Raw genomic sequence first — 27,445 nt, forward strand, 5'->3', positions numbered from 1 at the left:
TTTCTTTCCCTCCATTCCTTATTTATTGAGTATATTCTATGCATTGAGTCAGTGAAAGTTATAAAAGTGCCTGCCTCTCCTCTCATGAGCTCCCAAGAGAAGATACACTATGGCCCTAAGGATGGGAATTTCTTTTGTATTGACCGCCTACTTAGTACTCTGTCAGAGATTTAGGCACTTAGTTCTGAGAGCATCCTTGAAGGCAGACATTCTGTGATACAGATAGGGACACTAAGACTAAAGTTAAGAAACTTGTCCAGAATTATGCACATTTTCTAACTTGGAGCCATCTAGCTTTTTCAGACTCATACTTTTCTCGCAAGCTTATAGAGAGAGAAACAAGGAAACAGAACCCTCATAACTACTATCAGCTCTTATATACTGTCATAGTTATTGTATTTTGGGTATAGGTAGAGCCATGAACAACAAAACTGAAGATTTTTGAGGTTCCTAGGCACTGGGAAAGGATTTTAATTGAGTACGTTCCTTAAAATACTAAATTTTATCTGTCATAACAAGAAGAGCTTATTGCTTTAGAAGAGTGAGAAGGAAGCAGAAACAAAGTTGGCTGGGCAGCTGGCAGCCAGTGATCAAGGCCTGGCTCTCAGGCCAGCAAGAAAATGGATGCACCAGTACTCTTGAACTCACTCTCCAACTATCAAACCATTTGTTACCCAGTTAAGACTATGTGTCCCATTTCCTTGGAAAAGAAGTCTGTTTCTGGTCTGTCTGGTTTTTCCAGGCTGTCCCTCCATTTGACAGCTCTTAAGTGATCAGTTCCACTAGGCAAGCCCTGTGCCAGCAGTGTGGAGCCTTTAAAGTGAAGCAATGGATGTAAATGAAAAATCAAATGGTGCAAGTTGTGATGAGCTCTATATTGGTGACAGGGAAGGCATGTCACAGTCTAATCCCCCGGGCATTTGATAGTACTCATGTGGCAATGGCATTTTCAAATATTTTGGGTTTCCCCATACTTCCCTTTCTGAAGAGAAAATAGTAGATTGATTTTTTGGTTGGGTTCTTTTGGGATGTGTTTGTGTGTCAAGGAGAGGGGGAGTAAAAGTGACCAGATTGGCACAAAAACCATGGTATGTGTTTTTGCAGGAACTTTGTCTTGTTAGTGATATATAAGTATCAATCAGGTTATAACATATTTCTAATTCTTATTACAACTCTGTGTTGTTAATGTATGCATCTCTTAATCATGCTATTAAAATGCTCATTGGCTATTATATTTTTAGATTTTTTTCAATTAAACATTATATCATTTCCCTTTTCTTTCGCCAATCCTTCCCATGTACCCTCTTGCTCCTTCTTGAAATTTGCTTTTTCTGTTACTGTTACACACATACACACATACACGTACACACGAGAGAGAGCTAAATCTAAATACAACCTTCTCATTCCATTTAGTGTTAACTGTGTATAAATGATCTCAAGGCTGATCACTTGATGTTTGCTAATCAGTTGGGGACTCATGTGAAGAAGACTATTTGATGCTCAGCATATTTTAGTTGGCTGTTGGCAGGTGCTGTGCAGGAAGAACCTCAGTGAGCAAATGAGCTTCCTGGAGATGGCTCACTGTTTTGCATGGCTGCAGTGGGTGTACCTTGGAGAGGCATGACTCCACAGGCTTTGTCTCCAGATTGCTTCTTGCTGCTGATGTGCGGTCCCATGCTTGTCATTGCTGTGTTCCTCTTATCTGGCCTGGTATAATTTGGTGTGGGGATATCCTCACTGCCTATAGTCTGGTGTGATTGCTTCCTGGGTGTTAGCCCATTCTGTTGGGCAAATTTCCTGAAGACGAACATGAAGATGTACTTTTGTGAAATAATGCTGTTTATATTAATTGATGACATTATAATACCTAATAATAACTTTATAACATTCCTGATTTGAGTCAAGTGATTTTAAGAAGTTAAAAAGTTAAGATAGTTGGTAGAAAGTTTAAAGTTAGAATCAAGAGTAGAATAGCAAAGGCTGCATAGATTGGAAATGGAGTTCAGTGAGCTTTCTTGCGTTACAGGCATGCAGATTGCACTAGGAATTAAAATAGGCTTGGGACAAATTTATGATCAAGGAAAACATTCTAGGTTAGGCCCAGGGATGAGATCACAGGTCTAGGTATGCACCATGATAAGTAAAGCCATAAATAGGAGTGGGTAACTCTGTTATTAGTATAAGAACAAAAAAAATAGATGGTTAGCCATGAGTAAATGTACAAAACTTCAGAAGTAAAATGTAATATGATAGCCTGTTCCTTGGTAAGTACAGATTGTTACTAGTTAAGTGTAGGAAAAAAAAACTTGCTACTGTAGGCGTGGCCTGTTTAAACTTAACTTGTTAACATAAAAAACCTTGCATGATATTTAAAAAAAAACAACCTTGCTTTGAACTTTCAGTGACCCCATGGAATGAAAGACAGAAGAAGAATGTTTAGTTAGATATGGATCTTAACAGAAAAACATGAATAATCCTGCTGTGACTCCTTAAACCTTGTTAACTTGTGATATGAAAAACTCCTACTTTGAGCTCACAATAAACTTGTGAAATGAGAGGTAGATAAAGAATATTTGGTCAATGCAAGTTTTAATAGAAAAACATGTAATCAACAACCCTGCTGTAACTCCCTCCTGTAATGAATGTATCTGTTTTTGTGATAATTGCCTTTATGGCTATGAGGTAATTTTTTTCTTCTTATGTCGAAAACTTTGCCTTAGAGGATATAAAAAGAGCTAGAGAAAAATAAAGGTTATTGGAGCCTGCCTGCCTTGCTTCATCCACCGAGAGAGAGATTTTTTCCTCTACTGTTGGGCCATCATCAATGGCCCAGTGACAGCATATGCCTATGCCATCAGCTCCCATCATTCCCTGCTAGCCACTCCCAGTGGCATTCACACCAGGCACAATCAGGACTGGCATTCCCCTCCTCCTCTTTCCCTTTTAATCTCCCTCTGCTATCAGTAGAGGCTGCTGTTGGGTGCCACCAGTGGCCAATCCACACCAGCCTCAGTTTACCTCTGTATGTCAAAGCCGGCCTTTGATAACCTGTAGTTCTCTGTCTATGGGTGGGGCTTCATGAGGTTTCACCCTTCTGTGTTAGCATGTATGCTGGTGTTGTAGTCCTTCAGGTCTTATTTGAGCAGCCCCATTGTTGTGGTATCATGGATGTACCTTCCTTGTCATTTCTACAAGACATAGTCTCACAGCAGAGTTCTTGGTCCTCTGATTCTTACAGTTTTCTGCCTCCCCGCTTCCTTGATGTTCTCTGAGCCTTAGATATAGAAGTTGTGTTGTAGATATATCAATTGGGGCTGGGCACCTCATGATCACTTGTTCTTTGTTATGGTTTTCTGTAATGATGTCTGTCTGTTGCAAAGAGAATTTCCTTTGATGAACAGTGAGAACTCCATTTATCAGGAGAAGTATTTAGAATACAGTTAGGAATTATGCTGGTTTAGTAAAGTGGTGGCACTAGGTTTTATCATCCATGCTAGCCCTGGGTAGTCGGCTAGGTTTCCAGTACCAGGTATGATTTTTCTCCTGCTGAGAAGACCTTAAGTTCAGCTGGAGAGCTGTTGGTTACCATCACTACAAGAGTGCCAGTATTGTACCCTTACGGTGATCATGTCCTCACCTTTGTGATTCACTGGCATTGCAGCTGGTAGAACTGTCAGTGGTTTCTCTCTCTTGGAAGGTTGTATACCATGAAAACTTGTCTTCCTGCAGAAAGCTTCCAAGTCAAACCCACCTGAGGACCTCTAGGTCTTATGTCTGAAGTGCATGGTGTCTTCAGCAATAGGGACTTACCTTTAATTTCTCAAAGGCAACCAAGGGCAACAGGGTATCTGTCGTTATAATTTAAAGCACTTCTGCAGAATTCACCATGAGGTTTTTTTTCAGATGATAAGAAGTAAGTTTCTTTGATAAAGTTTTTGCTTATTCTTGTAGTTGTCACAGAGGAAATGTTTTATGTCAAGATCTTAAATGTACTGGATCTACATCACTTGAAGAAATGAAATTGAGAACAGACTAAGTTTTAGGTGCAAGATTTTTTGTTTGTTTGTTTGTTTGCTTGCTTGCTTGTTTATTAGAGATGAGCCTCACTTTGTTGTTCAGGCTGACCCTGAACTTGTTTCAAGAGATTATTCTGCTTGAGCTTCCTGAATAGCTGTGATGAGAGGTGTCTGCTGCCTCACCTACCTAAGACCTTTCTTTAGTGTTGACGAGAATATCCCTAGGCTTTCTGTTCCATACTTTACCAGTTTAAAAGAGTAACAGAAAAGACTGGAAAGACAAAGCTGACTACTACTGATTACATCATGCAAAGTATGATTTATCAAAGTTTCCAATTATGTTGTCATGTAATCCCCACAATAATATTAGTTCCTGTCCCACAAGTTTGATGTGGTGGTTATATGTTGTTTTATGCAAGAATACTGTAAATATCACCATTCAAATAAGAAAGTCATTTTTGTGAACTTTTTAATGTTCAGTTTGCGTTTTGCTTTCTAGGTTGTGGGGTGATCATGGGCAAGAAGCTTTGGAATCCGCTCATGTTTGCCTAATAAATGCAACAGCGACAGGCACTGAAATTCTTAAAAACTTGGTACTGCCAGGTAATGTAATATCATTGATTGCTTTCCAGGTGACTTCTTTAAGGTCCTGATAAAAAGCTACATATTCTTATGCAATGGGTAGTTATTGTTGTTGGGCCTGACAAGTTGAGTTCGACCTGTGGAGACCACATGGTGAAGAAGAAAACCAACTCGCATGGGTTGGCTCTGACTGCCACATATGAACGTGGCACATGCACACTCCCATTCTAATTATAAGTGTAAAAGCAAACAAACAAAAACAAGAAAAACAAACTCAAACCTATTTTTGACTGTTTTTGTCTCCCTAGGTATTGGATCATTTACAATTATTGATGGAAATCAGGTCAGCGGAGAAGATGCCGGAAACAAGTATGTTCTGTCTTTTAATTTATAGACATGGGGGCTGAAGAGATAGTTCAGTGGTTAAGAGCACTGATTGCTCTTACAGAGGACCCGGGTTCAATTCCCAGCACCCACATGACAGCTCACAACTGTCTGTAACTCCAAGAAGTAACACCCTCACTACAGAAATAAAATTTAAAAAAAAAAATTGCAGGCATGTTAGAGAAGGTAGCGTACTCGGGCTGAGGTCTGAGTGTTCATTCTACCTCATGACCATATATTTAGATACTGGTGGAGTGAGTGAGTAAAGTGCTGGGACAGTGTCTGGCAAGTAGGACGTTAACAGATGGGGTTATTGTCGCTGTCTTTACTGCTGTCGTGCAGTGCAGCAGTCATTTTTCTCTTGCCTGTGAATTCTGAGTACTTTCTAAGTCCTTGCCTTTATTTCTTAGTGTCAATGCAGAGTAATGATTGTATTTGGGGATTATAAGAACGTAAGGTTATAAGCCAGACATGGTGGCAAAAGAATTTAATCCCTGCACTCGGGAGGCAGAGGATCTCTGTGAGTTGAAGACCAGCCTAGTGTACATAGTGAGTTTCAGGACAGCTAGAGCTAAACAATGAGACTTTTTCTTAAAAAAAAAGGGGGGGGGGAGGGAATAGAATAACTTTCATTTGTATTTTTTAAGTTTAGTGTGATATATTTCTCATTGTACGACACTATATAAAATGCTTTTTTACAGCTCACCTACATCCTATTCTTTACCTAAAATCATATTTAGATTTTTATAACAGTTCCAATTTTGATTTCCTACTTATTTTTTTCAAGGGTTTAGAGTTCAAGGGTCATTATATAAACATTAATTCAAGGTCATCTATAAACATTAATTCAAGGAAAATCAGTATTTAGTCCATATTCCCTTTGATACACACACACACACACACACACACACACACACACACACACATATATATTTCTGCTATCCGCAGTACAACTCTTTTACTGGTGTGTGTAAAATCACAGAAGCCCTGTTATTTTTCCCTACCTGGCTGACTCTGTAGGACGTGCTAAGAATAAGGTTTCTTTTTCTTAGGGAACCATGTGCTTTGCCACAAAATTGTTTCCTGACTCTCAGCAGCAGCCTCAGTTTGTGCCTTTGGGATGTGACCAGAGTATGTGTGGGAGGATGTCTAAATGAATCTTTTGTAATTTCTTGCAAGAGCAAATAGTTCACTGCAGCATTTCCCAGGTGTCTACAGAACATCGGTTATAGGAAATGTGAATAGCTGTTCAATGGAGCACTGCATTTTATGGTCAGATGAGTGGAGAATGGGTCAAAGGAGGTTACGATATCTTTACTATAAAACATTATTATCAGGTACATTATGACTTTCCAAGAAGCAAATATACCATATGGTGCTTCCTCTTTTTCATTCCTGGAACTCTTCACTCAGAGTACTTTGTGAAGTTTGTCCCCTGAAGAACCCTGGTATACTATCCCATCCACTTTTCTTCCTTCAAGAAAACTGTTACAACCTGTTAGAAAAATAGTGCTGATAGGCTGGGACATATCAGAGTGGTAAAGGACAGTAAAACACAAACCCGCTCACACGCATTCGAGTGCTTATGTATTTTCCTATCTTTTGAGTACGATATACATACTATTATAAATGGTAAACACCTTTTGCTTTCATAGCCATATAAATCTTGACTTTTTTTTTCTATCCCCTTTAGTTTTTTTCTTCAAAAAAGCAGTATTGGCAAGGTAAGCATTCCCTGTTACAGAGTATGGTTTAATAGAGCATCTAATAATGCCACTAGAAAAATTTTCACTTACAAAAGCCATATTCTCTGAGGGAAAAGTTGGCTTAGCTCATTTTCTAGTCTGGTAAATCTTTTTTGGTAGTTTAAGAATTTAGAGTACTGCCTGTGCTTTTTTTCACACTGTCCTTTATTAAAGTCTTGAGTAACAATGGTATTTAGTAGATGGAATATTATGGTTAAGAAATTAGTAAGTAGAGTTAGCCAGAAAAAAAATTTTTTTTTAATACTTCAAATGAAAACCTTAGAAATCCATACTGATATTCTGAATGGAAGTTGCACTAACTTTAGTGATTGGCTGCTCTTCTATGGAATTGTAGATGTAGGCGGTTAGAGTAGGTCTCTGGACTTGATCCAGGAAAACCCTGCCTGCTACCTATTTTTGTCATTTGCCTAATCAGAAAAGTTGAAGGCAAACAGCGTGATCATTTAAGAGCTCTGGTAGTGATGGTGTAGTCCAGCCCTGAGTAGCATTCTACTTGAGCCCCAGCATGAATCTCTGAGGTAGAATTGTTACATCAATGCATGGAATTTGTAAAGTTTCACAGTGCGTTTGTCTTGATCTGTAAGTGGGGGAATTACATTGTAGCTAAGCACTTTCTAATTCAAGTCAAATGCTTTGTTTTTGAAAAGAATCGAGCTCAAGCTGCCATGGAATTCTTACAAGAACTAAATAGCGATGTCTCTGGAAGTTTTGTGGAAGAGGTATAATACATATATAAATATATGCATTATTTCTTTGCTACAGTATATTTTAAAAAGTAATTCAAAGGCCCAAGAACTTAGAATTTTGAACTTTTATATTTATATTTAGTTGGAATTTAATTTGTTGACTCATTTATTTTAAAATAGCTTACATGTTTCTTCCATGTTTAATATGTGAAATTGTTGGATTTTTCCTCCCCTTGTCTTATTTAGAGTCCAGAAAACCTTCTAGACAATGATCCTTCATTTTTCTGTAGGTTTACTGTGGTGGTTGCAACTCAGCTTCTTGAAAGGTAAATTTTAGATGTTAATATTTTTCCTAGTCTTACTTGATTTGCAGTTTTTCCTATGTACATCCTTCTGTATATATGTTGTCTGGTTTCTAAATTTCTTAAAGGAACTTTTAATTTGATGTTTTTGTATGTATTCTAACTTTGAAAGGATAGAGAAGAAAAAAAATGAGATGTTTGGTTCTATTTAGAGTAGCTTAAGTGAACATTAGATATTGCTAAGTGATAAAAATTAATTAGAAGCCCGGTTTGTGGTACACCACTGTAATCTCAGCACTCAGGAGCCAGAGATGAGAGGATCATGAATTTGAGAGCAGCCTACATAGTAACTTTCAGACTAGCTTGAGCTACATAGTGTGATCTGGTGTTCCTGAAACACCAAAACCGAGAAAAGTAAAAACAAGTTAATTAAATTGTTACATATTAAGGAAGGTTTGTAGGTGTATACATTGGTTTTACAAATGTGTTTCATTATCATAGAAATGTTTAGTGCATTCACCAGCATTCTTCCTAATACTAATGTTTCACATCCCTCTAGAGCAACACATTTGAGATTGTAGCCCAATGAAATTGTTGCTCTCCACTGTATTCTTCCCTATTTATGTTAGATAGTTCCACGTCTGGCATGTATTCGCTTGCTTATGTTCTTACTTTGTCTTCCTTTTCAGTACATTACTGCGTTTAGCAGATGTCCTCTGGAATTCCCAGATCCCTCTTTTGATCTGTAGGACATATGGACTAGTTGGTTATATGAGGATTATTATAAAAGAACACCCAGGTAAAATTGTTAAGCATATGGAACTTGCTAGTAGTTGCTTGAGCAGTAATTTTAGAAACTTGGTAATTTAGAAAGTCAATTTTAAATTACAAAATAATTTTATAGTAGTACAGGTTCAAAGAGGCAATCAGATTCAATACTTTTTAAAAATTTATTTACATTTATATGTATATAGATATTTTCCATGTATGACTGTACCAGGTATATGTGGGTGACCGCAGAGTCCAGAAGAGGGCCTCATATCCTCCAGAACTGGAGTTACAGATGGTTGAGAGGCACCATATCGGTGCTGGGAAGTGAACCTGGGTCCTCTGAAAGAGCAACCATTGCTCTTAACCACTGAGCCATCTCTCTAGCCTGATTCAGTGGGGTTTTGTTTGCTATTTCCTTTTATAGCATTATAAATGGATGCAGACCATAGACATAATTTCATCTTGTTAAAAGGCCCAACAGCTATGTAAATGCCTGGTTTCTTTTGCTCCCCAACCCAAAGTAGGGCATTTATGGCTTCCACAGGATTGCATGGGTCACTCTGACACAGATATTACATCAGGGTTCTCAACCTTCTAATGCTGCCACTCTTTTATAATTTTTTATATATTTTTATATATTTATATATATAATATATATTTATATTTTTTTATAATTTTATAATTATGAACTTTTCAGTTCATAATTCACAGTTCATAATGTTGAGGTGACCCCCCCAAACATATAAAATTATTTTGTTGCTATTGCATAGTAGCATAACTAATTATAGCATAGCATAGTATCATACAAAATAAAAATAACTAATTTTGCTACTGCAATGAATCATACTGTAAAGTCCGATATGCAGGATATCTGATATTCAACCCCCAAAGGGGTTGCAACCCACAGGTTGAGAACCACTGCATTACACCACTAGTTTTCACCTGTCTTGTTCCAGTCTCATACTGGCCTTAGATTTTCCCATTCCAAGTCCAATTACATATGATAAACCTTTTTCTAACTACTATTCCTAAGGAAACAGTGTCAAAGGAGACCAGACTCATTAATAGGCAGGCCTACATTAGCCCAGGGCTGATACCAGCTCTTCCTATGGAATCTTTTTTTTTTTTTTTTTTGGCTTTTTTCAAGATAGGGTTTCTATGTGTAGCTAGGGTTGTCCTGGAGCTTCTGTAGACCAGGCTGGCCTCAAACTCACAGAGATCCTCCTGCTTCTGCCTCCCAACTGCTGGGATTAAAGATGTGTGCCACCACCACCCAGCATTCCTATAGAATCTTTATCTTAGGATTTCATAAAATTTTCCTTCAATACTCAGTAAAAATGCTTCTACTGAATAAAGTGTTTCTATTCTGTGCCAGCTGTGCTCTGAGCCGGGTGTTCTGTTGGTGTAACATAGCCATTGACATTGACAGTGTCACAAGAGGTAGTGTTACGTGGGCAGATAGGAAAAGCTTTTGGCAGGTGATGTTGAGCCATTTAAGCATTAAAGGTGGGAAAGTGACAGGTAAATTTTTTGTTTTAAGAAGATCACTCTAATGTTAGGTAGAGAGTGAATGAACTTAAAGGAGCAAAGATTGAAGGCTGTTAAATTCTCCGTGGCATGATGGGAGGAGGGGTAAAGAAGGAGAAGGGAGGGAGAGAATGAGAGCCTTTAGCTTGGAGAAGATGTTATAGACATGGGTGAGGAGGTAGGTGATAATGAAGGTCAGCATCGTTATCTCTGTGTCTGCTCTTACAGAAATGGTTTCATTGACTCTTTACAAAACCTTCTTAGGCTGATACTATTACATCTACACAGGATGGTACTTGTTTACTTGTCTAAGGTGACATAGCAAGTGGCAGAATTATAATCTCATTTCAAATACTCAACTGAAATTGTACATTCTTTTGAATCCCTCACATGAAGAGCAGTGTCCAAAGCCAGACCAGGAAGTGGGAAGTAACTGATGTAGAGGTAAAAGAAGCAAATGTCCAGATACCCTCAAGTTTCTAGGGAAAAGGACTGTGTAGGTGTAGATGCTTTCTATTGAAGACCATAGAGAAGAATGGATAGATTGTAAGGAGTTGCCTGTGCATACGTTTGTCATTCTCAGGCTCTTTCAGTTGTAGTAACAATTTCTGTTCTAAACTTTCAAGAAAACTTATAATCAGACAGATGTGGTAATGTATGCCTATAACCCTTGCACTCAGGAGGTGGGAAAAACTAGAGTCCAAGGTGAGGCTAGGTTTGCCTTAAGAGAAAACAGACCTTTAAGAAAACCCACGTAAGATTTGTACATTTTACTACACTTTAATTGTACTTCAGTAAAACAGTGAAAAAACTTTTATAGACACTATGACCATCAAGATTATCGTTTTCCAGTCAGCCATGGTAGCACTTATCTTTAATTATAGCACTCAGGAGGCAGAGGTAGGCAGATCTCTGAATTTGAGACCAGCCTGGTCTACACACTGAGTTCCAGGCTAATCAAGACTAAAGTGAGACCCTGTCTCAAGAAAAAAATAATAATAATAATTATAGGTTTCCAGCCAGGTGTGGTGGCTCATGCCTATAATGACAACAACCAGGATGATGAGGCAGGAGAATTGCCATGAGTTCAAGGCTAGCCTGGGCTATAGAGTAAGAACTCCCCTTTCCCCATTTCCAACCAACAATCACACAAAATATATATTAAGCATGTGTGAGTGCCTGTTTGTGAGTGAATGTGTGCCTTAAGTTCCTATTAATGTAGATTACTAAAAAATTAACTACCTTTTGGGATTATTTGACAGTAATAGAATCTCATCCAGATAATGCACTGGAGGATCTACGATTAGATAAGCCATTTCCTGAACTGAGAGAACATTTTCAGTCTTATGACTTGGAACATATGGAAAAAAAGGTTGGTAGTGTCTGTGTGTTTGAGTGTGTATGTGACCTTAAGTTTAGAGGTGAACTTTTTTTTCCCCCTTTTGGCTTTTTTGAAACAGTCAAGGAATAGCCATGGTTGGCATGGAATATGCTATGTAGATCAGGCTGACCCTCAGTGTGTGTGGCAGTCCTCTTGTCTCCGCCTCCTCCAGAGTGCTGGCTTAAGAGCATGTGCCACTGTACCTGGCTTCAAAATTATTTTTAGCCTAAGGTGTATTAGTATTATTATATACCAATGTGAAAAAATACTGTAAACTTCCATATTCCTATCACTAGATGACACAATAGTACTTTATTTTGTTTTCAATAAATTTATTTTGGAAAAAATTTCAAGAAGAAAATTTGAGACAGGGTCTCATTGTAGAGCCCTGGCTAGATTAGAACTCACTAGTAGACCAGACTAGCATCTAACTCACAAAGATCCAACTGTCTATGCCTCCCAGGTACTGAGAAAAAAAGACATGCTCCACCACACCTGGCTGAAAAAACTTTTTTTAATTGAAAAAAAGGTAGATAAATGGAAGTCTGCTGTGTAAATACTACCCAAGTCAAGAAATTGGGCACTAACTTATCACAGATGTTCTCTCCATGGCCCTGGTTCTACACACAAAGTATGTAGTCAGTAAAGAACAAAGCACGTGCACTTTAAAAATAGTTTTGATTTGAGCCAGGCATGGTGGTACACACCTGTAGTCCTAGCACTCAACGGGATGAGACACAAGAGAACAGTTGGAGGCCACCCTATCCTTCAAAACAAAATGCACATATATAAATAGTTTAAATTTGAAGTGGATGTTTCTTGAAATTGCCTCAAAACTTAATTTCTGGAGTTTGAAAATTACCAATTCAACTGTATTTCATTACAGAAGTAATTATACTTTTAACAGATTCTATTCCTTTTCTACCTACAGTTAATTAAATGCACGTATTCATTTGGTTATCAGAAAGTTCTCATTTTTCAGCCCAGTATTGATACCTGAGATTGAGAGGTTTGAGCTGTTTGGTTGGTGTGTCTGAGACTATTTTCTTGCTGAAAAAACAGAAGGGACTATAGTATACCTGACATATCAGGGTTAAAGTACATACTGCCTCTAAATACTCCCCAACCCGCATGTGTGTTTACAGAAATCTATGCATGTACCTGTGGAGGCCAGAGGTCAACCTCAAGTTCTCTCAGCTGCTTTCTGCTTTGTTTTTTGAGTCAGTGTCTTGTACTGAGCCTGGAGCTATCTATTCATTTAGGTTGGTTGACCAGTGAGATCCAGGTTCTTTCTGCCTTAACCTCCATCCACTGAGGTTCTGGCATACAGCCATGCTTGGCAAGCATTGTACTCACTGAGCTACTCCACAGCGACTCAGAAATCATTTTAAAAATGATTTTATTAATCAGTTCAGTTGCCTGTGTTTATTTCTTCACATGTATTGGAAGATAGTTGTAACTGTTGAAAACAGGATGGTATAAGTGAAGATTTACTATTAAGTGATACTGATATTTTCTTCAATTTGTATCTCATTTTTAGGACCATAGCCATACGCCATGGATTGTGATCATAGCTAAATATTTAGCACGGTGGTATAGTGAAGTATGTCTTTTTTTACAAAACAAATTGTATGTGACTGTATTTTTATGATGTGATAAAGGATGTCTTTTAAGGGTTTTGGGAGGTTAATGTTTTCCCATATGAAGGTTTATAGCAAGTGGGAGCTTTTAAGTTTAAATCTAGCTACCACTCTTTCAGTACTACTATTTTAATTAACAAACTGGGATTTCAGTCATTTTATCCTGAAACCACTGTGGGGTATGAATATAAAGAAAAGACCTACAGTTACTCTTTAAAGCAAGTCTCTGATTTCATAGATTATACACACACACACACACACACACACATATTTACATACATATATGTGTATATGTACTGTAGAAAATGGGCAAAACAACTTTGGATACTCAATTTCCATATGTTGAGTTTTGATAACTAGATCTTTAAATTTTTTAATCAATTTAGAGAAATGGAAGAATTCCTAAAAGCTATAAAGAAAAAGAGGACTTCCGAGATTTGATTAGACAAGGTAACTTTCTACATTATAATTAAGTATTCTATAAAGTTTGAAAAATGATTGCTTGAACTGAATGTTTACTGGACTTCTGTCAGATGGTGCCATTATGAGTTCTTATTTTAGTTTTTCCCTTGAGGATAAAGGAGCTGTTTCTTAAAGAGTTTAAGAAGAACAAATGATGGCTGTAGTTCCCTGTCAAGGATCAGCACTGTGATGCTCTGTCCAGAGCCTGAAAAGATTTTTCTACCATGTTGGGAAGACAAAGTGAAAAGAGCCATGGTTTGTTTACTGTTTCTTATTTTAATAGGGATTTTAAGGAATGAGAATGGGGCTCCAGAAGATGAAGAGAATTTCGAAGAAGCTATTAAAAATGTGAACACAGCACTAAATACAACTCAGGTATTAAAGAAATTGCTGAAACCAGTATGTTTTCTGAGAAGTTTTCAGATGTGAAAGTTGATAAAACAATTTAACCTAATATTGTCTAAATGTATAGTAAGTTAGAAATAAGTACTTGTATCTTAGCTGGATTAAAAAAAAATTTTTTTAAGACAAGCTCTACCTTCAGATTTGCTGTATAGACCAAGCTAGTCCTGAACTTGTGATATTCTCCTGCCTCTGCCTCTCAACTGTTGATTTTACAGGTATGTACCTTGCTTAGCCCAAAACCTGAGTTTAATTTTAGTAAGGTTTTGATTCCAGTATGGTAGTTAATCCCTATAATGCTACCACTTGGGAAGGGGAGACAAAAAGATGAGGAAAATCATTCTAGGAGTTGGGGACAGTAAACTGAACAGTCAGATATTAATGCATGAATAGAGAACATGAGAAGGCAGAAGGAGTTTGCATTTAGGAGGCAGTGTTAGGGAGCCAGGAAAAAGCGTGAGTGAAGTGCCATTCAGAGGTCTGGCGGAAGAGCTTTTCAAGCAGAAGACAGGTGCAGAGGTCATGAAATAAGTTTCACATTTGTTAAAGTATCAGTAGGAAAGTCAATATGATTGAAGAAAGCGATAGGGAGGATTTGAGTTTGGAGAGGCAGAAAGGGCCATTTCGTAACAGAATCTTGGGGAAGTAGAAAGATCTGCTTGATGTTGAGACAGGATCTCACTATAATGTAGCCTTGTCTAGCCTGGAACTCATTAGTGGACCACATTGGCCTGGAGCTCACACAGATTCACCCAGCTCTGATTCTTAGTGCTGGGATTAAAGGTGTGCGACCCTACACTATGCCATTCAAAAGAATCTCTTGACTCTTGTGAATGGAATAGAGTATGTGGGGTTGAGAGCTGAGACCACCAATCAAGAGGCTATCACTAAGAACTCTTATTTTGTCTGTAGTAGAATCAAAGCCTACAGTTTGTAAAGTTTTTTTATTAGTGTGATGATCTTGTAAGCAATAAAATTGCACAATTACTTATTTTTTCTCAGAGTGGTTGTCTCTTTGAACAGCCTGGAATTAGGGTGCATGTATTTCAGGATTTTCATAAGCTGGGAAACTATGAACATCTTTAAACCTAGTTTTGTAATACTGTCCATAGTCTTTGTTGTCTTCAGATATAACTATATAAAATGACTTATTTGGACTCTTCCTTCACTCCATGTATGCAATATGAAGCTTGTCTGGAATTAATGGTAGGCAGGAGAGGATTTTCTTCCATGCTCTTTCCCCATCAGATTTCCATCAGAGTCTGATTGTAAATAAGACTAAATACATCAGAAGTTGATATTCTACTGCACTTTGAAAATGTGAATAACTTATTTGAAGAAACAGCATTGAAAATAAAGATGGACAGAATTCTTAATATAAGTAAATGTTTCGTGTTCCTTTGTTAGATCCCAAGCAATATTGAAGATATATTTAATGATGATCGCTGCATAAATATCACCAAACAGGTAACAAGAAGTAAAATTAAAGCAGCCCTTAACTCCAGCTCAAAGTAAACACCTCTCACTGGTAGTTTTTCTTGTTCTTTTAGACCCCACCATTTTGGATTCTAGCTCGTGCCTTAAAGGAATTTGTGGCCAAAGAGGGTCAAGGAAATTTACCAGTTCGAGGCACAATTCCTGATATGATTGCAGATTCAAGCAAATACATAAAACTGCAAAATGTGTAAGTGACTTCTTTATTGTTGTTTGTTTTTCAAGACAGGGTTTCTCTGTGTAACCCTGGCTGTCCTGGAATTAGCTTTGTAGACCAGGATAGCCTTGAACCCAGCTGGGATTAAAGGCATGCACCACCATGCCCTGCTGGCTGTTTTAAAATTATATGTAACAGGTTACTTAAGTCTGCCCTCCTGAAGACTCAGCCCTGGCTTCTGGCAGAGTACACAAGAAAATATGCTAGTGAACAGCTTACCTTCTTGAAGTCAAGTCTAAGGAAAATCACACACTTCAAACCTGCCCAATAATATAAATCATGCAAAATGTTTTTTAATGTCTAATTTTATTTGACTCTGTAAAAATGACCAGTATTAAAGCTGAGTCTCTCCCAGGTAAGGTCATGCCTTTTTGGAATGAAGGTGGCACTATTGGGGATTGAACCTGGGTCCTCAGGTCCCTAAAGCCATACTAGTTTCTTTTCTCAGTTGCACTTTCCCAAATTTTCAGTATTTCAAGTCTTAGACTAGGACAACAAAACAAGATTTGTTAGACACTGACCAAGGTCTTCTCTGTATGACAACATTTGGCCCTTGAGAAAACCAAGCTAGTACCCTTGGATTCATTAGCACCGTACCCCAGTGACAAAAAAATTCACATCCACAAAGACATGCCCTTACAAGTCCATGCATCAGAGTAGAGATATTGGATGATAGTGGTTATCTACAGTCATTGACTTAAGTCATGAAAGATTAACCAGGTGTGGTGGTGCACCCCTTTAAGTCCAGCACCCAGGAAGGCAGAGGCAGGCAGATCATTGAGTTTTGAGGGCAGCCTGGTCTACAAAGTAAGTTCAGGACAGCTAAGGCTACACAAAGAAATCATGTCTCGGGGAACAAGAACATAAAAACAAAAAGTTATGAAAGATTAATGGCTGAAAAAAAAAAAAAGATTCAAAAGAAAAGTCCATGGATGTTACCTAGTTAGATGTAAGTTGGATGCTGTAGAGTATAATGGGAGCCTTGGTTTTAGAGCACTCCAAAAGTCTTCCTGCTAGCTCTTAAAAGTCTTAACTATTAAGAGATGCTGCTGGTGGCATTTCTGTAGAATTTTCATATTTCATACGTTCCTAAATCAGTTTGTTTTTTTTTTTTTAAATAAGTACTTGTTCACTTAAAGATGACTTTAGTTTTGCTGATTTTAGAAGTTTTTAATTGTGGGGTTTGTTGTTTTCTAGTTACCGTGAGAGAGCAAAGAAAGATGCTGCTGCTGTGGGTAATCACGCTGCCAAACTGCTTCAGTCGGTTGGCCAGGTAGGCTGGTGTGCACACTGCATCCTGACAGTCCTTTTCCCTAAGTACCATAGCACGTGGCCGGAGGGGTTAGCAATAGGAGGCGTGGCCCTGGTGTCCTGCTTTAGCAGAAGTGCCTACTCCTATCTAATGAGAACCCCTGTTACAAGAGAACAGGTGTGTTTGCAATGTTCTCCCAGCTCTTAGAAGTGAGCTCCTCCTCTCACAGCCTTTGGCTTTGTGTTATGCCCACTGTGTCTTTTTATGTGTGCTAAAGAAAAATCTGCATTTATCTCTTTATAGGCACCAGAGTCCATTTCAGAGAAAGAATTAAAATTGCTTTGTAAGTCCTTTTAATTTTCTTAGTTTGCTTGATAAGAATATGCTACAGAGAATGTTCTTGAGAATTTTAAATGGTTGAAATTTTTAAAGTAGGGTATGTGTGTCCTTAGGTAAATTTTTTATTTTATTTTCTTGTAGTATAAAAGATATTTTAAGAGTGGGCCATAGGTACTCATTTGATCTGTGTTAAGTGACTGTAATGGAATTAAGAACTTGCCATTATAGCTCATGGTGGGGCTACTGGGATTTCCTCCCTAATTCTTCTGTAGGTAAAAAACATTTTCTTTGAGTCAGTTGCAGGTTGGGGAGATAGCTTAGTGGTTAAGTGCTTAACGTGAGAACCTGAGGGCCTGAATTCACTTAATCTGAAATGGTAAGCTGTGAGTTTGTAAGAGACCCTGTCTCAAGAAATAGGTGGAAAACAAATAAATAGAAGCAAGAAGAAGAAATAATCTGGTGGAGATTGGTAGAAGACGACACTCAGAATCAGCCTCTGGCCAGCACATGCACATGTACGGGTCAGCACACCCACGTGTTCTATAAAGTCAGGTTAGGGTTAGAGAGATGGCTTATCAGGTAAACAGAGGAAGCCCCCAGCACAGACACATGGATACACAACTATGTTTTAAGCCTTTCTTGCACACCAAACTGAGAATATAACCAAGGCAGGAATAGTTCATATCACTGATATTCAATATGTAACATAGCCTACTGTACTGTGAACACTCAAAATTTAATGAATAAATGCTTCAGATTTTTTATTATTTTAAAATTACATGTATGTACTTGTCTGTGAATGGATTTGTGCACCTGCAGAGGTCAGCGATGTCAAATCCCCTTGAGCTGAAGTTACAAGTAGTCATTAGGTAGCTAGGAACTGAACCCAGGTCCTCTCCATTAACAGCAAGCACTCTTTTTTTTTTTTTTAAATTTCAGTTTATTTACTTTGCATCCCAAGGGTGCCCCCTGCCTCAACAGTGAGCTGTTGTAATAACTGCTGTTCCATCTGGTAGCACCTATTTCTTGTTCTTAAAGTGACCCATAATTTGGTATATTCACCTGTCACAACCATCCTGAAGTCTTTACTGTTTTCAGGCAGCAATTCTGCGTTTCTTCGAGTGGTAAGGTGTCGATCTTTAGCTGAAGAATATGGTTTGGATACAGTCAACAAAGATGAAATTAGTAAGTATAACAACCAGATACTAAGTTAAGGGATATTAAGAAATTATGTGGGGCTGGAGAGATGGCTCAGAGGTTAAGAACACTCGCTGTTCTTCCGAAGGTCCTGAGTTCAATTCCCAGTCAACCACATGGTAGCTCATAGCCATCTATAGTAAGATCTGGTGTGTAGGCAGAATGTTGTATAAGTAATAAATAAATCTAAAAAAATAATATTCTAAAAATATGTATAGTAGTGTTGAATAAATGGTGTTATAAAAATAATGTGAATATTTTATATTCTATTTTATAGATTTACCTGAATGATTTTAATTTACATATACCATACAAAAATAAGTACATAAATTGTATTCAGACTGAGTGCATTGTGTGCTATATGTAAGAACTAACATTTCTGGGTGTGGTGGTGCACACCTCTGAGCCCATTACACAGGAGGCAGAGGCAGGGGAATCCCTGGATTTGAGGCCAGCCTGGTCTATAGAGCAAGTTCCAGGACAGCCAGGGTTATACAGAGAAACCCTGTCTTGAAAACAAAGACCTAACATCATCATAACTTTGGTTAGAGACTGCAGCTAGTAGTCCATAAGACCCCCTGGGTTACATCGTAATAAATTTCATCTTATTTATAATTTTAATAAGATATTTACATGTTTATTAATATTGTCTTGTATCCTGAAACTTAAGTATGAATTGAGCCTTTTGTTGTTCATGTGTTGTAAGTTTTCCAACTACTTTCATTCTTTTCAGTTTCTAGCATGGACAATCCAGATAATGAGATAGTCCTGTACCTAATGTTGCGGGCTGTTGATAGATTTCATAAGCAGCATGGCAGATACCCAGGTAAGAAGTAGTTGATTTACCAGATAGAAAAAAAAAATCTTTTGGCTTTTTTATTGTTTGTTGAGTTTTTGTTTTGTTTGTTTTGAGACAGGGTTTCTCTGTGCAATAGCTCTTTCTGTCCTGGCTGCTTCTGCCTGAGTGCTGGGAACGAAGGTGTGCGCTACCACGGCCTGCTGCTGTTTGTTGTCTTAGCTCAGGCTGGCCTTAAACTTGTGATCTCACGTCATCAGTCTCCTAAGTACTGGGTTTATAGGAATGATCTCTCATATTTGCTTAATAAAATCTTGAAAAAATGCTGGACTTGGTGTCGGATGAGTTGGTACTCGCCTTTAATCCCAGCACTAGGGAGCAGAGGCAGGTGGATCTGAGTTTGAGGCCAATCTGGTCTATAGAGTTCTAGGACAGCCAGGGCTATGTAGAGGGAACCTGCCTCAAAAAACAGCAAAACAAAACAAAAAAACCCACTTGCCCTGAATTTTAGTACTCTGTGGGTATTTAGAGGAACTGTTGCTTGCAAACCATTTAATTCTAAACTATTAGAAAGGAATGTTGATTGAATATGTATAGAAAGAAATTTTTTTTTGCTAGTTGTCATAGTTGACTTCTGTATTCCATATTGTCTTTTATTTTAAGTTACTAACATGTTTCTTGTGTCTTATTTTTATATTTGTCTTCTTAAAATTTGTGTGTGTGTGTGTGTGTGTGTATGTGTTTGTATGTGTATGTATTTGAAACAGGGTTTCATTCTATAACTCACGTTGCCCTTGCCCTTGAACTCACTGTATAGTCCACACTGGCTTCAGTCTTGTAGTAATCCTCCTGCCTCCATCTTCAAAGTGCTAGGATTACAGACATGAGCTACCATAACAAGCTCTTTTAGTTTTAAAGCCTGGCCTGGAACTTGCTGTATATCACAGGCCGGCCTTGAACTCTTGATCATGCTTCCTCCTTCAGAGGACTTTTAGTGTGTACCACCATTCCCAGCTCATATTTACTCCTTTCTGTAATTCAAACTGAGTTTAACCTGAAGGAATAGGAAACCCACAAGCAATATATCAGTGACTTCTGAACTTTGAACTCTGTAAAGATATAAGAACGTCCTTGCACAGTACTTTTTGTTGTCTCACAGGCAGTAATTGGAAACTTGTGTAATCTTAAAGATCCACAGTGCTCAGTATCTTTTCATTGGTAATTATAACTGTGCAGGATTATCATATAGCAGTGCATTCTAGATAGGTCATAAATCCAGTTGCCCCAACTAATGAAGTAAAGTGTAAAGACACAGTGAACAAATTTACCAGAGAGAAAAAAGAATCATCAAACATATATTGGCTTTTATTTGTATCATTTGACTAAAATGTACTTTGGTTACTTTTTGCATAGCATACCACTCAAAAATTTAGTGGTTTAAAACAAGTTAGAGTATGAGTGTGTGTGTCTGTGTGTGTGTGTGTCTGTGTGTGTGTGTGTCTGTGTGAATGTCTGTGAGTGTAGAAAACACACCTAACAAAACCTAAAAAACTTAGTGGTTTAAAACAAGTTAAAGTGTACGTATATGTGTGTATCTGTGTGGAGGTTGATATTATGTGTCTTTATCAGTTGTATTTTCTGGGACAGGGTTTCTCACTGAACTAAGAACTCACAGATTTGGCTAGAATGGCTGGCCAGCAAGCCCTAGGGGTCCTCCTATCTTCAGTTCCCCAATGATAGGATTATAGATATGTGCCCTTTAGCCCAGTTTTTTATGTGGGCTAAAGGGGTTTTTCTCAGGGATTGAACTCTGATCTTCATGTTTGTACAGCAGGCACTTTACCAACTGACCCATCTTGCCAGCCATAAAACAAATTATTATCTCTGGTGTTTTGTTGTTTGAGTTGAAGCAGTTCTTTTTTAGGAGAGAGGTTCTTACATAATTGTATGATACCTAGGCTTGAGTTGCTGTAGGCTTGACTAAGTTAAATACCTAAAAGACATCCTTATTCTCCTCACTGAGACATTTGGCACCTGAGTGTGGTGGTTTACCTATAATGCTAACATTCAGGAGGCAGAGGGAGAAAAATTGCTGTGAGTCTGAGGTCAGCCCGGGCAGTGGAGTGAGACTTTGTCCCAAGCAACAAAAAAAGAGGAAAAAAGAACTTAAGACTGGCTTAGAGGTAGAATGCTTACCCTAGCATTCCTCAGAACCTGGATTTCGTTTCCTGCATGGGAAAACAGCATCAAAAATGCTTGTTTTGTATTTTAGTTTTGCTGTTCATGAACTAAGTAATTTAATTTGTCTGTGTCTCTGCTTTTTTTTTTTTTTATTTGTAAATGGAAATAGTTGTAGCTACTGCGTAAAGTTCTTAAGAAAATTAAAGCAGTGCATAAGCAAGAGAGTTAAAATAGTATCCAACAACTACTAATGTTTAATAAGTGTTATATAATTACTAGGGATGTACATATTCTGTGTCATTTAATCACTTAGAAATGGAAATACAGGGCAGGGGTGTAGCTTTGTTTGTAGTTGTGGCATGCATGAAGACCTAGGTTTGCTGATCTCCATCACTGAAAAAGCGCATGCCTGTTATCCTACGCAGGAGGTAAAGGCAGGAGAGTCAGAAGTTCAGGGTCACCCCTGGCTACATAGCAGGTTTGAGACTAGCAGGGATACTTTTTAGAAACATAAGACTCTGTTTCTAAAAATGAAGAAAATAAAAACTTAAAGGATATAAATAAGGTACTTTCTCTTTAGTTCTTTGATCAAATAATTATTGAATATTATGTGTTAGTCTTCTAGAACAATAATTAACAAAGACTTAAAAAACAAAAACAGCAATAGAAAACAACCAGAATGCTGGGATTATGTACCATCATGCCTGGTTTAGGTGGTGAAGGTCAAATCCTTAAGCCCACACTTTATCAACTGAGCTATAGCCCAGACCTAAGAAAGATGTACTGAACCTCAATTTGTGATAGATTTTAGTTGGTCTCTTTACCTACAGGTTTCTGATATTTTCAGATGTCAGTTTTATGTTTTATTACTTTGTTCTTTAGTTTTATGCCTTACTATTTTGATTAGACCACATGAAACTAGATTAAGTAAAAGAGAGCTATTAGTTTGAGGTCATTTTTTTTTTATTATTATTATTATTTTAACTGAGACAGGGTCTCCATGTGACCCTGGCTGTCCTGGTACTCACTTTGTAATCCAGGGTATTCTCAAACCCATAGAGATCTGCCTGCCTTTGCAACCTGAGTGCTGAGATTAAAGCTGCACGCTACAACATCCAGCCTATCTATTTACTTTAATGAAAATGTATATATTGTATGTAATATATATATACTTTTTTTTAGGAGTATCTAACTATCAAGTTGAAGAAGATATAGGGAAGTTGAAGTCCTGTCTTGCTGGCTTCCTTCAGGAATATGGATTATCTGTAATGGTGAAAGATGATTATGTCCATGAGTTGTGAGTATTTTTTAGAACATACAGAGATAATACCCTCCCAGTTTGTGGTGAGACTAGTAAAAATTAAAAATTCATACCTCCATCCTTTCCTATAGTTGCCGATATGGAGCTGCTGAGCCGCACACAATTGCTGCATTCCTGGGAGGTGAGTTTTGTAGATGAAATGACCATTTGTTACTATAGAATACAGTTATTATTTGTATTAGCTTTTTGTTTTCTTAGCTATTTTAATTAGGGAGGTCAGTGAAGCAGGCTGTGAGGTTTAGGTTAATCATTAGCCTCCATACAGCTCTCCTTGCCCTCTGTCTTCCCGTTCCATCCCTGTTAAACTTGTGGAGTAGTTAGCCCTTTCTATTATAAGCCTCACTTAGCTCTCTGAGCACAAACACACACACAGACCTTCCTTCTCTGTCTTGTCTTCCTGCCCCTGCCCCTTGGTTTCTCAGAAACCAAGACTTAACTTGACTTAAAGATCCCATGTACCTTCTTTTCCCTGAGCATGCCCCCAAGCTTTGTTCCTCTGGGCTCAGTTCAGTACAGCCACCATTTCTTTCATAAAAACTGCCTCTATCTGTTTGCTCCTACCGTTTCTTCTTTGCATCAGTTAAGTTAGATATGCTAACTGTATAATAGATGTGTACCTTATAAACATTAGGAATTTGCTTTATGGTTTTCAAAAATTAAAATGAGGGTGCTAGCATAGTTAGGGTCTATTGAGGTCTCACTGCCTGACTCATATTTGGTGGTTTGTTTTTTGTTTGTTTGTTTTGTTTTGTTTTTTTCTTAGTTTTTCCTCACATATAAAAAGAAATGTCAAAAGAAACGTGCAGGATCTCTTTTTTAAGGGCATAAATCCATTTTTGAGGGCTCTACCTTATGGTATCCCTTTATTTTTTTATGTGTTTTGTTATGCTTTTGAACCTTGTCTGAGGCTTTCCCTACATAACCTTGAGCCACCACTCTTAAGCTCTCCCTCCTGCTTTTCATTCTTACTGTAGCACTTAGTCCATTTCACATACTGTGCACGTTATTTGTTTGTAAGCTATCCTTTCTCTTGGCTGCTGAACAGAAAGGGTCAAGTTCACAAGCAGCAGATATTTTTGTCTCGTACTCTGCTATATTTATAGTGCCTGAAAGAAGATATGTTGTATAGTGGAGTCTTTTTTGTTTGTTTGTTTTGTTTTTTGAGACAGGGTTTGTTTGTGTAGCCTTGGCTGTCCTGGACTCACTGTGTAGATCAGGCTGGCCTTAAACTCACAGAAATCTGCCTGCCTCTGCCTTCTGAGTGCCAGGATTAAAGGTGTGTGCCACCATACCTGGCCTCAGCTTTAGTTTCTTTAGGGATTGTTTGTTTGTTGCTCTCTTCTGTACCCAGGGTGTATTCTATATACCATTGATCTCATGTTCTTTTTTTATTTTTAAATTTTTGAGACAAGTGTCTCACTATATAGCCGTGGCTGGCCTAGAACATACTATGTTGAGCAGGTTGGCTTTGAACTCACAGAGATCCAGCTGTCTCTACCTACTGAGTGCTGGCATTAAAAGCATGCACCATCAGGCCCAATCTGGTGTATATTATATTATTCAACTCTTAAAATGTTTTCTTTTCAAAGATTTACTTTTCTTCTTTTTCCTACAGGAGCTGCTGCGCAAGAAGTTATCAAAATAATCACCAAACAATTTGTAATTTTTAATAATACTTATATTTATAGTGGCATGTCACAAACTTCTGCAACTTTCCAGTTATAGAATAAGCACCATGTGTAATAGTGAAACTGTAATTGTCTTCATATTGTGCTTCGGTTTTTAAAACTCGGTTAAAGGAGAGCAGTTAAATTGTTTCCTTAATAAAAAACTTTTCTCATTTGTAATACAGTCTTATTGTTTGGAATGGGGGAGAGAAAGCACTCATTTTCCTGAAGAATAAAAGCTAACTCTTTGTAATTTAATTCATTAATAGTAGTTTGCTGTTTTGCATTTACATATCATAGACATGTGTCTGTTTTATTAGAAAGAGTAAAAAAATTGTCTTAATGAATTTAAAACATAGATCTTAGCTATGGACATTCTTTAAGATCAATTATTTGTTAAAATAGAATTTTAAAAGAAGCACGTAAGGATATGTAGTTTTATCAGAAAACAACACCATTTCCTCGCAGTGTCATTCATTTTATATATATCTAGAGGTTTTACTACTATACCTCCTTGTTGAAATGTTATGGGGTTGTCCCATCCATGAATTACATTTTAAAAATTAATCACGTTGGAATAATAGTATTTACCAGCATGATAGATGGGAAAGAAAATTCCTTAAGATGAGGAATAGTAGCAAATTAGAAATGTAGAAGTGGGAGCAGGGCCGAGCTTCAGACTTCTGCAAGGCTGACGTTGTTAATGTGTATCTTAAGAATCTTAAGGCCCTTAAACTGCTTGCTGTAGAATCGTTATCAAAGGCAGTCTCCTATGTGAGAACCTTCGTTACAGTTGACAAGCGGGGAGGGGTTTATAGGGATTTTGTTTCTTGGATACCAGTGTGTCATTCTTGCTTGGCTATTAAATGTCTTTCCCACAGCAGGGACTGCCCTGACAGCACTTTCACCTCCTAACCTCCCATTAGATGGCTTCTGTTAGGAAGCTTGACAGGACCAATTATACGAGGGTACACCTTGACCACATTTAAGACTCAGAGCTCTGGGTCTTTGGTCTACACAGTGAGAAGCCAGCTTGGCCAGAACCAAAAATTACGGTTTTGGAATTCACCCAGTGACGCTGTTTTAGTTTAGTGAGGGGGTGGCCATTCTATAAAATGTCCAATGCAACAGAAGAAAGCCTGGCGTCGGGCGGGAGCAAAGTCCCCTTCTAAGAAGCAAGTCCCAGAAACTAAGGTTACATTACCCTCATATTGTAGCTTTCTCCCATCTAAAACCCGGCACCATGCAGCGTCCACCTTCTGCCCTCTGAGCAGTAGCGAGGCCCTGCTCTGAGCCTAGCGGCAGTGTTCGGCCGGAAGTCCCGCCCAGCGGATGTGAGCCTTACTGGCGCGGGGTGGGAAACCCAGGCAGGCGTCAAGGTTTAGGCTGCCACGGGACAGGGCTGGTGCGGACCTGATAAGCGTCTCAGCGCCAGGGTTAAGGACACGGCCTCCGCTGCCAGGGTTTCGGGGCTTGCAGCAGCTCAGCCCGACCTTGCCTGTTGCCTTCCGGGGCAGGGGCTCCTGTTACCAGAGCTGTGGTGCTGGCGAGGCCCGGCTCAACCGGCTCACCTGAGGGGATGGCTCACCTGAGGGGATAGGTTGAGCCGAGGGCGAGGGCTTTCCTCAGCTGGCGCCAGGCTGGCCGCAGTTGCCACAGCCTGTGTGAGAAAAGGATGGTGATTCTGATGACTGGAGAGCATCGGGGCCACAGGGGATTTCGTTTGTGAGCACTAACGAGGACGGGACCACGTGCCCCACAGCAACTGACCCACCAGCCTCAGGAGCTGGGTGATTGCCCCGTGAAGCCTGCCTGAGTCAGGCTTGGGAGCAGGCGTGGTGCCCCGCGGAGAGCTGTGGAAAAAAGCCTTGGGACTGCCAACCCTCAGGACAAGAGTTCTTCCAGCTCTTGAGGTGAGTCAGGCTTCCATAGCCTTGAGAGAGAGCAGGGGGGGGGGTTAAGGGGGGGGAAGAGCAGGGCTAGGGAGGCTTAACCCGTGGAAAGATGATGGAACCCGGTGCCTGTGAACCGGGGCTAGGCTAGCGGTGAGGGTTTGGGCCCTCAGATCTTAGCCATGCTGTAGAGCAACTGGTTCCTGTTATCCTCAGCATTTTCTGCGACCTGAATGACTTACTCCATGATCCCTTTAAACTTCTGCAGCAGAAGTCGGATAGGGCAAGTTAAATATTTGCCCTTTTGCCCCCATTAGAGGTTGCTTTCCAAGGCAGCTGTCCACTTTGGACAACTTGAGGTGGCAGTTAATGCTAGGATTTTCATCTCTGCCAGCCCTACCCAGGAAGATATGCTGCCTTTCATGAGGGAGTGGACTACGTAGATTTTTTTTTTTCACAAAGATTTTGATATGAACATTTTTAGAGTAGCAAATTTCAGGAGCTGGGCATATTGCTTAATGATAGATTCTACCTTGAGTTTCATGCCTAGGACCAAAGAGGAGTGGAGAACAATAATCAACTAGCTTTCTTATTTAATTTTGTGAGGGGCCAGAAGAAGCCACACAAACCATTCAGACACCAGTCTCAGTTAGATGTGGTTTATATGGTTTATTGAATGCAACACCCCAAGACCATGGTCAGGAACAGTGGGCTCAGGAGCCAAACTGTGACATTGATTGTCTTTTAGAGTTAGCTTATACAGGCAAAAACTGCAGTTAGCTCGTACAGGGAGCTGGAGAGTGGATGACACTGGAACAGGGTAGTCACTTTGTTATTTTTTACTAATTAGACAAATCTGTTCTGGCTGACCTTTCATTTGATTGGTCTCAAGTGGAGTTTTTAGTTAGGGCCAGCTGCTCTTATGGTTGGGGAATTTCTAGGAGTATGGCAGAGTATGCTGAACATTATATAGTTTTTGGTCAACCTTTTATTTTTATTTTTTTCGAGACAGGGTTTCTCTGTGTAGCCTTGGCTGACCTGGGCTCCCTTTGTAGACCAGGCTGGCCTCAAACTCACAGCAATCCACCTGCCTCTGCCTCCCTGAGTGCTGGGATTAAAGGCATGCGGCCAGGCCCTGCTTGAGAGCTTTTCTCTATATCAACAACAAGC

General features: G+C 38.9%; 1 protein-coding gene across 2 annotated transcripts in view; it reads left to right on the forward strand.

The window, feature by feature from the left end:
- The window catches only part of Nae1 (NEDD8 activating enzyme E1 subunit 1), a 31,830-nt gene extending 7,267 nt beyond the window's left edge, over positions 1-24,563 (forward strand). For both annotated transcript variants that reach the window (XM_060392136.1, XM_021655344.2), the window contains exons 2-20: positions 4,516-4,619; positions 4,907-4,967; positions 6,676-6,706; positions 7,396-7,467; positions 7,681-7,760; positions 8,426-8,535; positions 11,297-11,406; positions 12,956-13,018; positions 13,442-13,505; positions 13,801-13,892; positions 15,327-15,386; positions 15,470-15,603; positions 16,828-16,903; positions 17,186-17,225; positions 18,320-18,406; positions 19,152-19,244; positions 22,578-22,692; positions 22,788-22,837; positions 24,332-24,563. In XM_060392136.1, coding sequence (XP_060248119.1) covers positions 7,414-7,467; positions 7,681-7,760; positions 8,426-8,535; positions 11,297-11,406; positions 12,956-13,018; positions 13,442-13,505; positions 13,801-13,892; positions 15,327-15,386; positions 15,470-15,603; positions 16,828-16,903; positions 17,186-17,225; positions 18,320-18,406; positions 19,152-19,244; positions 22,578-22,692; positions 22,788-22,837; positions 24,332-24,441 — 1,338 coding nt within the window. In that variant the 5' untranslated portion in view covers positions 4,516-4,619; positions 4,907-4,967; positions 6,676-6,706; positions 7,396-7,413 and the 3' untranslated portion in view covers positions 24,442-24,563. The remainder of the gene's footprint in view (positions 1-4,515; positions 4,620-4,906; positions 4,968-6,675; positions 6,707-7,395; positions 7,468-7,680; positions 7,761-8,425; positions 8,536-11,296; positions 11,407-12,955; positions 13,019-13,441; positions 13,506-13,800; positions 13,893-15,326; positions 15,387-15,469; positions 15,604-16,827; positions 16,904-17,185; positions 17,226-18,319; positions 18,407-19,151; positions 19,245-22,577; positions 22,693-22,787; positions 22,838-24,331) is intronic.
- Positions 24,564-27,445: the final 2,882 nt, after the last annotated feature.

Source organism: Meriones unguiculatus, chromosome 10 (assembly GCF_030254825.1).
Source record: "Meriones unguiculatus strain TT.TT164.6M chromosome 10, Bangor_MerUng_6.1, whole genome shotgun sequence".
Lineage (NCBI taxonomy): Eukaryota > Metazoa > Chordata > Mammalia > Rodentia > Muridae > Meriones > Meriones unguiculatus.